At 43.2% G+C, this 12,806-nt stretch overlaps 1 protein-coding gene across 2 annotated transcripts in view; it reads right to left on the bottom strand.

Moving 5' to 3' along the window:
• The window catches only part of MCM3AP (minichromosome maintenance complex component 3 associated protein), a 42,527-nt gene that overhangs the window by 27,825 nt on the left and 1,896 nt on the right, over nucleotides 1-12,806 (bottom strand). For both annotated transcript variants that reach the window (XM_005878917.2, XM_014549964.1), the window contains exons 2-8: nucleotides 10,127-11,440; nucleotides 9,655-9,878; nucleotides 6,338-6,419; nucleotides 5,933-6,077; nucleotides 4,383-4,573; nucleotides 2,713-2,852; nucleotides 289-486 (exon numbers count right to left, since the gene is read on the bottom strand). In XM_005878917.2, coding sequence (XP_005878979.1) covers nucleotides 289-486; nucleotides 2,713-2,852; nucleotides 4,383-4,573; nucleotides 5,933-6,077; nucleotides 6,338-6,419; nucleotides 9,655-9,878; nucleotides 10,127-11,333 — 2,187 coding nt within the window. In that variant the 5' untranslated portion in view covers nucleotides 11,334-11,440. The remainder of the gene's footprint in view (nucleotides 1-288; nucleotides 487-2,712; nucleotides 2,853-4,382; nucleotides 4,574-5,932; nucleotides 6,078-6,337; nucleotides 6,420-9,654; nucleotides 9,879-10,126; nucleotides 11,441-12,806) is intronic.

The following is a 12,806-nucleotide window of genomic DNA, read 5'->3' as shown; positions in this document are numbered from 1 at the left end:
AACGCACACACACCTTATATGCTTATGTGTTTCGTAGACACAGATCCCATGCACATATTCCCATGCAGAGAATCAACTACTAAAAAAATCATGTTTATTAGCTGAATTTCTCATATTTCAATTTGAAACAAAGCCTATAAAGAGCACTTTAATAAGAATTTGTAATGATTTTAAATAATAGTATACTTGGTGTTACAGATAAAATAGAACAGTAAAATGACAAAACTCTCACTTTCACTTAGGAATTCGCATACTTTTTCTAGTTTCTTAATGAGAAGAGGCGGATACCTTCCGTATGCCCCGTGTGCGGTTCCACAGGAAGTCATACCAGTCCCGCAGGTTGCCCTCCTTCCGGTCCATAATCTGGGTCACCAGGTAATCCATGGTCCTGCTGAGCACTGCTGAGGGCCGCAGCTCATGTGACAGGGGCTCCTCCTGGTCGGCTGAGGAGCGACTGTACTCCTTGACAGCTGCTGCATGGTCCACCTGAAGGCAGAGTGGGGACAAGCAGCTGGGTGGCAGGTGCTGAGCCAACTCTCAGCAGCTGTGCCTTAAAGTAAGGGGGTGAGATCGCACACACACTCACACAGGATCAATACCACAGAATACAATTTCTATGTGTAAAATTCTGTTTAAAGGTAACAACCAAATTCAAAGACAAAATAAATTGAGAGACATATTTTGAACATCAGTGGCTATCACATCAAGAAGCAGAGGAATACAAAAAATCGGCAAAGGACCTAAATACGTAGACACTTTTCAAAAGAGGACATACAGAAGGTGAAGAGACACATGAAAACATGCTCAAAGTCACTAATCATCCGAGAGATGCAAATCAAAATGATAATGAGGTACCATCTCACACCTGTCAGAATGGCTATCATCAACAAACAACAAATGACAAGTGCTGGAGAGGATGTGGAGAAAAAGGAACCCTCGTGCACTGCTGGTGGGAATGCAGACTGATGCAGCCTCTGTGGAAAACAGTATGAAGTTTCCTCAAAAAGTTAAAAATGGAACTCCCATTTGACCCAGTGATCCCACTTCTAGGAATATAGCCCAAGAAATCAGAAACACCAATCAGAAAGGACATATGCACCCCTATGTTCATAGCAGCACAATTTATAATAGCTAAGATTTGGAAACAGCCTAAGTGCCCATCAGCAGATGAGTGGATTAAAAAACTGTGGTACATCTACATAATGGAATACTATGCTGCAGTAAAAAAGAAGGAACTCTTACCACTTGCAACAGCATGGATGGAACTGGAGAGCATTATGCTAAGTGAAATAGGACAGTCAGAGAAAGATAAATACCACATGATCTCACTCATTTGTAGAATACGATGAACAACATAGACTGATGAACAAAAATGGATCCAGAGACAGAGAAGCACTGAATGAACTGTCAAACCTCAAAGGAAAGGTAGGGGAAGGCGGGAACGGGGGGCAGGGATGTAAGAGATCAATCAAAGGACTTGTATGCATGTGTATTAGCATAACCCCGTGTTCGGCAAACCGCGGCTCTCAAGCCACATGTGGCTCTTTGGCCCCTTGAGTGTGGCTCTTCCACAAAATACCACATGGGGGCCCGCACGTAGAGTGCGACTGAAACTTCGTGGCCCATGCACAGAAGTCGGTATTTTGTGGAAGAGCCACACTCAAGGGGCCAAAGAGCCGCAGGTGGCTCGCGACCTGCGGTTTGCCAAGCCGCAGTTTGCCAACCACTGGCATAACCAATGGACACGGACACTGGGATGGTGGGGGCTCGTCCTGGAGGGTGGCAGTGGCCGGGGAGGGGTCGATGGGGGAAAAAGGAGACATATGTAATACTATAAACAGTAAAAAAAGAACTTTAAAAAAAAAAAAGCAGAGGAATGTAAGTGAAGACACACCTGCTTGGCCCCAAGCACAGCAGTGTGATAGGTAAAGGACTTGAAGGCATTTTCAAAGGTCTTAGCCATGCTCAAACACCAGATTACGTCTACACAGACCAGGAATGAAATGGAGACAACAGTGAGGACTGGGGGGCATAGCAGAAGCAAGGGCCTGGTGAGCAGGAGCCCAGGGCCTCTGCTGCGACAACTGCTGCCTGACTGAGGGCCCTGCGTTGGGTAAAGGCAGCTATAAAACCACCAGCCAGAAGAGGAGAAAAAGCCCAAAACGAACAAAAGAATAAAAGGGCCTAACGTGGTGATTTCTGGGAAACAATTTAGGGACATGAACAGGCACATGTTCAGGAAGCTGAAGAAAGGTCATACCCTCTGACAGAGTTAACTATCTGAAGGAAATCATCTAATCACCTCTGAGGCATTACACACAGCATGCCCAAATGAATTAACATAATTGAAAAATTAGAAACAGCCTATCTAATGGTTGCAAAATGGGGAGCGTGGACAGAACTACATAATTAAATAATATGCCGTCATTTAAAAATGCTTATAAAGAGTTCATTATAACAAAAAAATGCTCATGATATAACTTTAACTGAAAAAAAATCATACAAAATTGTATCCAGAACATAATCTCAAATGTGCAAAACATAAACATAGGAATAAAACTGTGAAAAGAAAAAAGTTTTTTCATCTATGAAATAATTCTGCATTTATATCTGTATCTATACCTTAGGGACCTGTATGGTCCTGTACAAGATTGCTTAGTACGCAACTCACAATACAAACAACTGTACACAATGGGGGGCATGGGGTTCTACCTGGTCAGTTCCTGGGATCACTTCAAATACACTCAGCTGTCTCCAGGTCTCCCGCATGTACCGCTCCTTCTCGGGACACATGTCAGGGCACGTCCCAACAAACGTCCTTGCTTTGTCCAGATCGGTTCTTTTCACCCGAGCTAAATGACATCAAGTAAATAGTAAGAACATACCACACAGTATGGAGAATTCAGCGAAGTGTGTTTTCGTAAACTGTAATAATAGAAGTGTAATATGCTAATTAGACCGGACAAAGCTGGGGCTGCGAGGGCCAAGCCCCTTGCATGAATTTCGTGCATCGGGCCTCTAGTGATAAAATAAGAACAAACATCACACAAATCACACAAAAAAAGAAAAACTTTTTAAACAGTGGGACTCTGGGAAAGAAAAGCATGGCCTATACCAGTGATGGCGAACCTTTTGAGCGCGGCGTGTCAGCATTTTGAAAAACCCTAACTTAACTCTGGTGCCGTGTCACATATCGAAATTTTTTGATATTTGCAACCAAAGTAAAACAAAGACTTATATTTTTGATATTTATTTTATATATTTAAATGCCATTCAACAAAGAAAAATCAACCAAAAAAATGAGTTGTCATAGGTTGGCCATCACTGGCCTATACGCAGGGGGCAGGGGGGTGTGCAGGGCATCAAGGCCTGCAAAGACCCCAAGGCCTTCTTGCCTCTCCAGACGGATCTCTTCACTGCACACCACAGGCAGAGGGGCCCACAATGCATTCAGGGCTCCTATAATGACCTCAATAATAAATACTCATGGCTGCAGTATGTTTGTTAAAAGAACCAATTTGTTAAATGTACATATATCATTATTTTAAGTATTTCATATTTTTAATGTAACAAGAATCACATAATGAAAGTTACCTGGTCCTGACCTGCATAAATCTCTATTATTATCCACAGAATTAAAATAATTACAAAAGTATCTTTTAGCCTGGGAGGAGTGGTGTGGGGTGGATGGAGGTCAATGGGGGAAAAAAGGGAACATCTGTAATACTTTTAACAATTAAAAAAAAGTATCTTTTAAATGAAATGGAATGAACAACTTCATAATTTGAAATATATACATCTTATTTTTATTTTGGAAAATTCTAATGTCTAGTAATAATTTTATTTGGAATATAAAAATCACCATGTCAGTGACATAATTTATGATGGCAGCTTTTATTACAGTGTTAAGGAGGCACTGGGATTATTCCACTGATTCACAGCTTTTGAAAAGAGAAAAATCCTACAGTTAAAATTTAATTAAAATTTTGCAAAAAGCACATATGCCTTTTTCTTTTCTTTTTTTCAGTGCACATCGTTTTAATGTTAATAGAATACTTACTTTTGGAATAGGTAATACATTCACATGGTTCAATAACCCAAAGGTATAACAACATCCAAAATAGAACACACCCTCACACCTTGCACCCTCTCTCGTGACAGTGTGAGCAGACCCTTCCCATCTTCCATGACTATTTTATGCACACATAAAGCAAGTATGCTTACATATGGGGACATACACACAGTTTCCCCCTTAATTGTACACCAATAGTAGCACACTACAGACTTCCTGCACCTTGCCGTTCTCACTTCACAATAAATCTTGATGAATTTCCATGACCTACAAGGGTCTCTGGACCTCTGCACAGAGGCAGTCACCATACCTTGCCTCATGATTCTGTCCCTCTGGTCAAGCAGGCGGTACTTTTCCTCAGACGTTTCGGCCACAGTGCCTATCAGCGCACTGAGGGAGGACACACACAGCCCAGGACTCTCAGAACTCTCAGAGCCCGAGTCAAAAGAGTCTCCTTCAAACAGGTGGGCCTTCAGAAGGCCTGACTTCTTCACTGGAGAGCTACAGAGAAAGCAACATATCAGAGCCTTGTGTCCATCTGGCATCTGCAAATGTCCACTTCCAAACACCTCCCTTATCTTTCAAGATTTTCTGCTCCTCTAAAGCTAATAAACTATAAACTTTGAAGTGAGACAAGCTTTGATAATGCTGGTAATGAGCAAAATGATGTTACTCATATTATCTGTGATTTAAAATTTTTTAAACATTTCATACTTTTTAAAAATGAGATGAGCCCATTTAAACAGCTGAAATGAATATTTATAGACTATCTCAAAGAAATGAAATTCAGCCTGAAAAACAACACTTTACCACCATGAAGAAATATCATGTCCACATGTTTTCATACATAACTTCATTTCAGTAGAAGAATGTACTATAAAAAACTGGGTATCCCCTCTCAGCTTCCCCATTTTCCAGCGGGCTCTCAGAATTCTGTGAGCTCCAATGTCAAAGAAGATATAAGAAGGGTGGAGTACCGGGCCAGCATGGTCAGTGACTGAGCATCGACCTATGAAGCAGGAGGTCACGGTTCGATTCCTGGTGAGGGCACATGCCCAGGTTGCCAGCTTGATCCCCAGTGTGGGGTGTGCAAGAGGCAGCCAATCAATGATTCTCTCTCATCACTGATGTTTCTATATCTCTCTCCCTCTCCCTTCCTCTCTGAAATCAATTTTTAAAAAATTTTTTTAAAGGGTTGAGTGAGAAAAGCAAAAACAAAAGCAAATCAGCAACTAAATTGTTAATTGCGAAATTGAAAGTGAGGAAAATACATTGGCCGAAATAGGTGAAGGATTACAGACCCGTGGAAGCAGTCCTGCTGTGAAAGGGAAGGTGGGAGCTCCAAGAAGAGGGGGGAGGGAAGGGAGCATTTGGAAGGAGACAGCACCCCATTGGAACACACTGTGGCTACCCAGTTATTATGCAGCCTCATGTGATAAGCTGAACCTACAAAAAGCCCTGTTGGAAACTGCTCTAGTGGCTATTAGGAATACATAGTTATGACAGCTAGTTAGAAGTTTTAAGGGAAAAAGTGACTGCTTATTCATTTACATGTCAGGTAGAACTACTGACAGCAACTGTATAATACATGGGACCCAGTCAGATGATTGAGGAGACCCAGGGCCTCTTCGGGGAACTAGCAAGTGGCTCTCTTTGTCAACCCTCTTATGCCCTTTCCCACTCCCACTCCTCTCCACTGTGTTCTCCTCTCCCTCCGCCTTCCCTTAGCCTACTCAGGTGTTAGTATATTACTCCACTTCCCTTTCATGCTTTGGCAGGACTGCTGTGAAGTCCCTCCTGTTTACTGACAAAAAACCCACGTGCCATGTCAACTAAAGTCATAGGAACGACCAGCCGCACCTTCTATTCGTGAGGCTGCCGACTGCAGTCCTCCCCATGGGCTTGCCAAGGGGGGAGTGCTGAAAGGATGTGTCCTCGGTGCCCTGGCCAGCCTCAACATCACCTGGTTTCTTCTCCTTGAGGGAAAAAGGTTTCTTGTTGGGACCTGAGGATGCAAGAGTCAGAACAGAGTGTATGATATTACATGTCACTTGACACTGGGTTTTTACTTTTTTTTTTTTTTTTGAGAAAGTAAAATTCTTATAATTGTTACATGAGGTTACAAAGGAGCCCAAGGAAACACTGGGACAAAAGGATCCACGTGGAGCCACCCCCCTTTTGGCCTTGGGGAAGGGCTCCCACTCAAAGCTTAAAGGGTCTTGCAAACAAAGCATTAGAGACTCCAAAGAATATCTGAACACTCACTCATTTTCTTCTTGTGCCAAAAGATAGACGTTTCTTCAGGCAAACCTTTTTTCCCCTTCTTCCTGGCCAGGGCTGCAGAAGCCTGGAAAACAGTCCACAACTCAAAGTGTGAGGCATCAGGAGTCCACAGGAAATGAAATTCAATATCAAAAATAGTCAACAAAAGTTCGTGCAACAGAGCAAAACCTCCACCCACTACGTGGCTGACCACACTATCGGCCTCCAGCCTTGGGAACTGCAGTCCTTTACTTGTCTCACATCTGATATTTGCTCTCTTTTTTTTTTTTTAATTAATGACTTTAGAACCCATAACCATGGCCTCACTGGCACTTGGTAAAATGATTCTCACTATCTGATAACATACATAACATGGAAAGATACAGCCAAGTCACACGCACACACAAATGGAAGCTGCAGAATGATGCACACAGGATAGAATGTATCACAAAACACATAAACCAAGTACATGTTAGTATACCTACAAATATACCTATGAAAATGTCCAGAAAAAATACACACCACTCTAGTAACTGTACTGGATCCTGGGTAACAGGAAAGTTGGGGGTGATCAAGGACCTCAGCTTTGTGTTCCCAATGAATTGCTTACAATAACAAAGTTTTTATATATCATGTTATGTTATTTATTGTATATTTTTTAGGATTCAGCTGGAAAAATAAGCACATTGCAATAGGCAAAAAATAACTTCCTATATAATAAAGGCTAATATGCAAATCGAACGAATGGCAGAACGACCAGTCGCTATGATGCGCACTGACCACCAGAGGGCAGATGTTCAATGCAGGAGCTGCCCCCTGGTGGTCAGAGCGCTCCCACAGGGGGAGCGCCACTCAGCCAGAAGCCAGGCTCACGGGTGGTGAGCACAGCAGCAGTGGCAGGAGCCTCTCCTGCCTCCGCGCAGCCCTAAGGATGTACAACTACCAGCCCAGGCCTGCTCCCTCAGTCAGTCGGACATCCCCCAAGGGCTCCTGGACTGCAAGAGGCCACTGGCTGGGCTGAGGGACCCCACCCCCCAGTGCATGAATCTCGTGCACCGAGTCTCTAGTTTAAAATAATGACCCAGCAATTCCACCCCTAAGTATATACCATAAGACCCAACAATTCCACCCCTAAGTATATACCCAACAGAACTAAAAGCAGGGTCTCAGGAGAGATTTGCACACCACATTCATGGCAACATTAGTTAAAACTAGAGGCTCGGTGCACAAAATTCATGCACTCTGGGGTTGGGGGGGGCCCCAGCCTGGCTCTGTGCCCTCACAGTGCGGGAGCCCCGCGATTGATCGCCCCAAAGAGGTAGGCCCCGCCCACACATCGGGGCTCCTCGACGGATTGCCCCAAAGAGGTAGGCCGGAGCTGGGGGTCCCGCCTCCATGGTGGGCAATGGGCACAGGAACCCCGACCAGCCCTCACTGGGCCCCGCCCCTGCAGCACCCCCGCAGGGCTGCGGGAACCCTGGCGGAACCTGAGTGGGGCAGCTGCCGGGCACCGCCCCCGCAGCACGTGCAGCCATCTTGTGACCGCGTGAGGGCATCAAGGTGTGAGGACCACCTAGCCTTTTATTAGTAAGATAGCCAGAAGGTAGAATCAATCTGTGTCCATTAACAGATAAATAAACAAAATGTGGTCTATCCATAAAATGAAATATTATTCATCCATAAAAAGAAATGAAATGCAACCATATGAATGAATCTTGAAAACATGATGAAAAAAGACAGACACAAAAGGACAAACTGTATGATTCCACTTATTTGAAATATCTACAATAGGCAAATTCACAGAGATAAAAAGTAGATTAGAGGTCACCAGAGGCTGGGGATGGAGGCAATGGGGAGTTTCACTTAATAGTTATTGAGTTTCTATTTGGGATGATGCAAAAGTTCTGGAAATAGATAGTGGTGTTGAATGCACAACACTGTGAATGTAATTAATGCCACTGACTTGAAAAAAAAATCAATAGGAAGGAATAAATAGCAAAAACCCTAAAACTGTGCACATATTTACACAAAACTTCCACTTTAAGAAATTTAAACAAAGGATATAAACTAATCAAAAATATATGCACAAAACTGTCCACAAGTAGAATGCTGACCAAGAAAGTAAACAGGATAGAATGCCAGGTAGCATTTAACAATCCAATTCTAATCTAGGCAGCTAATTAATTTCAGAAAATACTAAAGATTGTCACATGAAGAGTTTACCAACAGTATTTACAGTATGATCCCATTTGTGCAAAAACAATGTGACCCTATATTTGCAAAGACACTATCCAGAATATTCAGTCAATATCCTGGAGGAGAGAATTATGGGTGATTTGATGGTCCTCCCATAGTATATTGACAGGCAATACTTCTAGTTAACAAAAGTATGAAAACATGCTTTTTACCTTGTAAATTCCTCTAGAACTTACTTTTCCCCCCACAAGAATATTTTTAAAAATAATAAAGATATAAATCTACATAATGTGAGCTACAGCTGTTATGCACAGGTGTACTTACATGCATACAGGATGGGGCATACTAGTAAGTGGGTTTACAGTTGTATGTGAAACAGTTTATTCTCATATTATTATTTATTAATTATTGTGTTATTTTCCATACCAACAACTATAAACCTACTTCTGCCCGACGATGTATTTAAAATTAGGGTATAAACCAGGGGTGGGCAAACTTTTTGACTCAAGGGCCACAATGGGTTCTTAAACTGGACCGGAGGGCCGGAACAAAAGCATGGATGGAGTGTTTGTGTGAACTAATATAAATTCAAAGTAAACATCATTACATAAAAGGGTACGGTCTTTTTTTTTTTTTTTAGTTTTATTCATTTCAAACGGGCTGGATCCAGCCCGCGGGCCGTAGTTTGCCCACGGCTGGTATAAACCAAACATATCTCTGGGGAATGTGATTATAAGGGGATTTCACTTTTTCTGTATTGTTTGAGTATCTGTAGCCATCGTGTACTATGACGAAATAAATCAAAAACAAAACAGAACTCAAGTTTGGAAAAGTGCTGTGTGGTTATGGAGCCAATCCAGTGTTTCAGAAGAATCTGACTTCATGGGACTCACCACAGCATTCAGTAGGGGCTACAAGCTTTTCACTAATGACTCCAATTATGAATAAAAGCGCTATTCTAGCCTCTGCAAGGTAAGAACAAAATATTCTAGTACTTTCCTACATTCTAGCAAGCAAATAACTGATTTAAAAAAAAAAAAGGTTTTGAAGTGACAAAGTTCATTCCTACCTTATTACTTTAAAACTATTTTTTCACTCACACAAACTCAGTTGGGAGTACTTACATGATCAAAGAAATACACCACCGAGAGGTATTTGTTGCGCCTGGTGTAAGTGCGCTGCACTTTAGCAATTCTGCCAAAGTGTTTCTCCAGAAAGGTCCTGTTGTTGAGAAAGTCGGGAATGTTCTTGCACTGGATCGCTGTGACTTCAGAGGGAGAGAAGCCCCCAAGACTGTCTGTGCTCTCATTTCTTTTATTCTGACGCCCAGGAGTTCCTCTTAGAAAATCTAGGGGATCAGAAAATGGGCACAGAACTATAGTAGATGTAATGTTTCCAAACAGGAGGCACCAACTATGTAAGGGCAAAGAAAATTTCCATGTGTGTGAGACCTGCTCCAAGATCCTATGGTATATTAATGTCCCTAATGTTTACAGGGGACTTAACCAAAAAAAATCAAGCTAACACCCAGGAAAGTTTACCAAGAACTTGCCATACAGCAAGGTTTACTGCATGCTGTACATTTTTAGAGCTCACCTTCTTTTTTATCTCTTTCAGTTTCTTCCTCTTTCACACCTGGAAGCCGGGAAGCTGCCAGAACAGACTGACTCCCTCCTGGTATGGCCATGTGATCATTTTCCCCAGACTCGGCACAGCCAATTTCTTTTCTAGATTCCTTGTTGCCCAGACGACTGACTTCTTTATTGCTTTTGAAAACATCCTGTATAGTCCGACCAAACAGAGTACCTCCCCGGGGCCGATTCAGGCGGACCGGCCGCTTATCGGGAGGATGATCACCCCTCGAGAGAGGGTCCAGGTCTTCCACTGCGTCGTGGCCATATCTCCTTGGGGAGCGATCCTGATCCTCCTTCCTTTTCAGTCCTTTCATGAAGCTGCAAAGTGGCTCCACTTGGGAAACAGTTTCTTCACATCCTTGTCTGGCACCTGTTTTGCTAACTGGGAAGGGTTCCCCCAATGATCCTGAAGATGTGGGGAAGCTAGTGAAGCTACTATTAAGACTTCCAAATAGTGATTTAGGGCCTTTCTTCTCTTCCTCCACATTTTGACTTGACAAAGCAAGGGTAAAGGGTGATGATGAATTACTACTATCAACTGGTTTCGAAAAGGTGAAATTTGATTTAGTAGCTGAACTTGTCACCTGTGTAAAAGAAAATGGAGCCTGTCCTCCAGGTCCACTACTAATTGGTTGGGAAAATGTGAAAAATCCGGAAGTAATTTGGCTTTGAGTTTTCTCTGGCTCGGATTCAGCCCCCAATATTGGTCTGAACACTGAATTTTCCAGAGATTTAAAGCTGAACTCTGTTTTCCCCAAACCATAGCTTGCTACTTCTCCAGTTTCTGGTGCAAAAGTAGAAGTACTTGGGAAAGCCCCAAGGTTGGGTGATTTAAAAGTAAATCTTGGGTTTCCAGGCACACATGAACTTGAAGGCCCAGAGGCAGATAGAAAGGATGGAGTGTGTTCAAGTCCAGAAAAGAGTCCAACATTTGAGGTTTGGGAGAATCCTAATGTTTGTGCTGAAGAAGAGTGACCTACTCCAGACGTTGGAAAGCTAGATATCTGTGAAAATCCTGAGCTTTTCCCAGATACTGTGTTGTTTTGTCCAAAAAGAGAAGGCTGACCAAATCGAAAGGGTTGCTTAGCCTGAGCTGTTCCTATGGAACTACCGGAAGATGTTAAAAAAGCACTAGGCTGCTGCCCGCTGAAAGGATTAGGTGGGTTCATCTTCTGATCCAGTTACTGGAAGGTAATGAAGATTTCCCTGTACAAAGCAGTCCTCTTCCTTAAACAGTTTGTTGAACTAGGGAGCTCCCCCCTTCATTTCATGTAAGCTGAAAGACAAAAATTTAGATCATCAGAGTTTTGTGCTGCTGGAAAACTAAGAACAGAATTTTTCATCACATGTCACATTCTAAATTATTTAATAGGCAGACAAAGCAAAGGGCCAAGTATTCTTATTTTCTGAGAGATACTGGGTTCTTTTTCATTTCTTTTCTTTCTTTTTTGGGGGGAGGGGGAGTATGGGGTGGAGGACGATATAAATAAATTACTTTATTACAAATGTTTAAGGCGTGACTAAAGGCCAAATCATTTTACTAAATTGGTAAACTCACCAAAAACCTCAAATGTTAATTTAAAAAAAAGAATGTTATTACACTTTTCAAGTTGAAGAGAGCAGTTTCTCCTAACTTCTTCCAATCTCCATAGCCAGACGATTACACTGTGACAATTAGAACATCAGTGTTTCAGTTCTCCCACCTAATTATTCTCCAAGTAACCTTAACACTAAATACTATTTCCAGACACAGAAATGAAATGTTTTTATACCAGGGCTACTCCTCCAACGAACCAGCTTTGAGGTCAAGAGTACTCACGTCCAGAGAAACCAAGATGGCGGCATAGGTAAACACCAGAAATTGCTGCCTCTCACAACTTCAAAACTACAACTAAAAGACAAAACGGACATCATCCAGAACCACAGAAAGGCTGGCTGAGTGGAAATTCTACAACTAGAAGGAAAGAGAAAAGCACACTGAGACTCACAGGAGCTGCGGTGCGGAAGTAAAGTGCAGAGGTACGGAGGCGCACGCGGCAAGGGCTGGCAACGGAGGACACGGCTGTCTTTTTGAATCGGGAGGGAGTCACAAGCCCCCAACTACTCTGAACTCCAGTTCCAGGTGAGTCTCTGGGGACCCAGACGCATAAGGGGAGAAACTGGACTGTCTGGCAGTGAGCAGAACTCGGAACTCGAGGGCGGCTTTTTCTCAGCAGTGCTTGCAGCGGTTACCGGGACGCTGAGACACGGGGCCCCTTAGGGCAGGGCTGAGGATCAGCCATAGCTGCTTGCTCCGCCCTGTTGATCCCCTGAGACCCCGCCCCACCCAAGCTGCCGCAAAGGCTTTTACATATGAATGCCCTGGCCCTTTGCAACCTGAAAATTACCTAACAAACTGCAGCTGGGCCAGACAGACCCAGAACTTCCAAGAGAAGGCTCAAGGCCCCACAGCAGCTTGCATTGCTTCAGAGCTGGGCCTCATCTGGGCACCTCCAAACCCCAAAAAAGGAAGGGGAATCTGCAGAACTCTTCGTAGCTCCTGCTAGGTAACCTCAGGCAGAGGCCAAATTAGCACCTCCTTAGAGATCCAAGAGCCCGTGTACCCAGTGGTCAGAGTGGGACCATCCAGATTACAACTCCTC

This window comes from Myotis brandtii, unplaced genomic scaffold (genome assembly GCF_000412655.1).
Source record: "Myotis brandtii unplaced genomic scaffold, ASM41265v1 scaffold577, whole genome shotgun sequence".
NCBI classification, from domain to species: Eukaryota; Metazoa; Chordata; class Mammalia; order Chiroptera; family Vespertilionidae; genus Myotis; species Myotis brandtii.
This window is presented reverse-complemented; position numbering and strand designations above follow the sequence as displayed.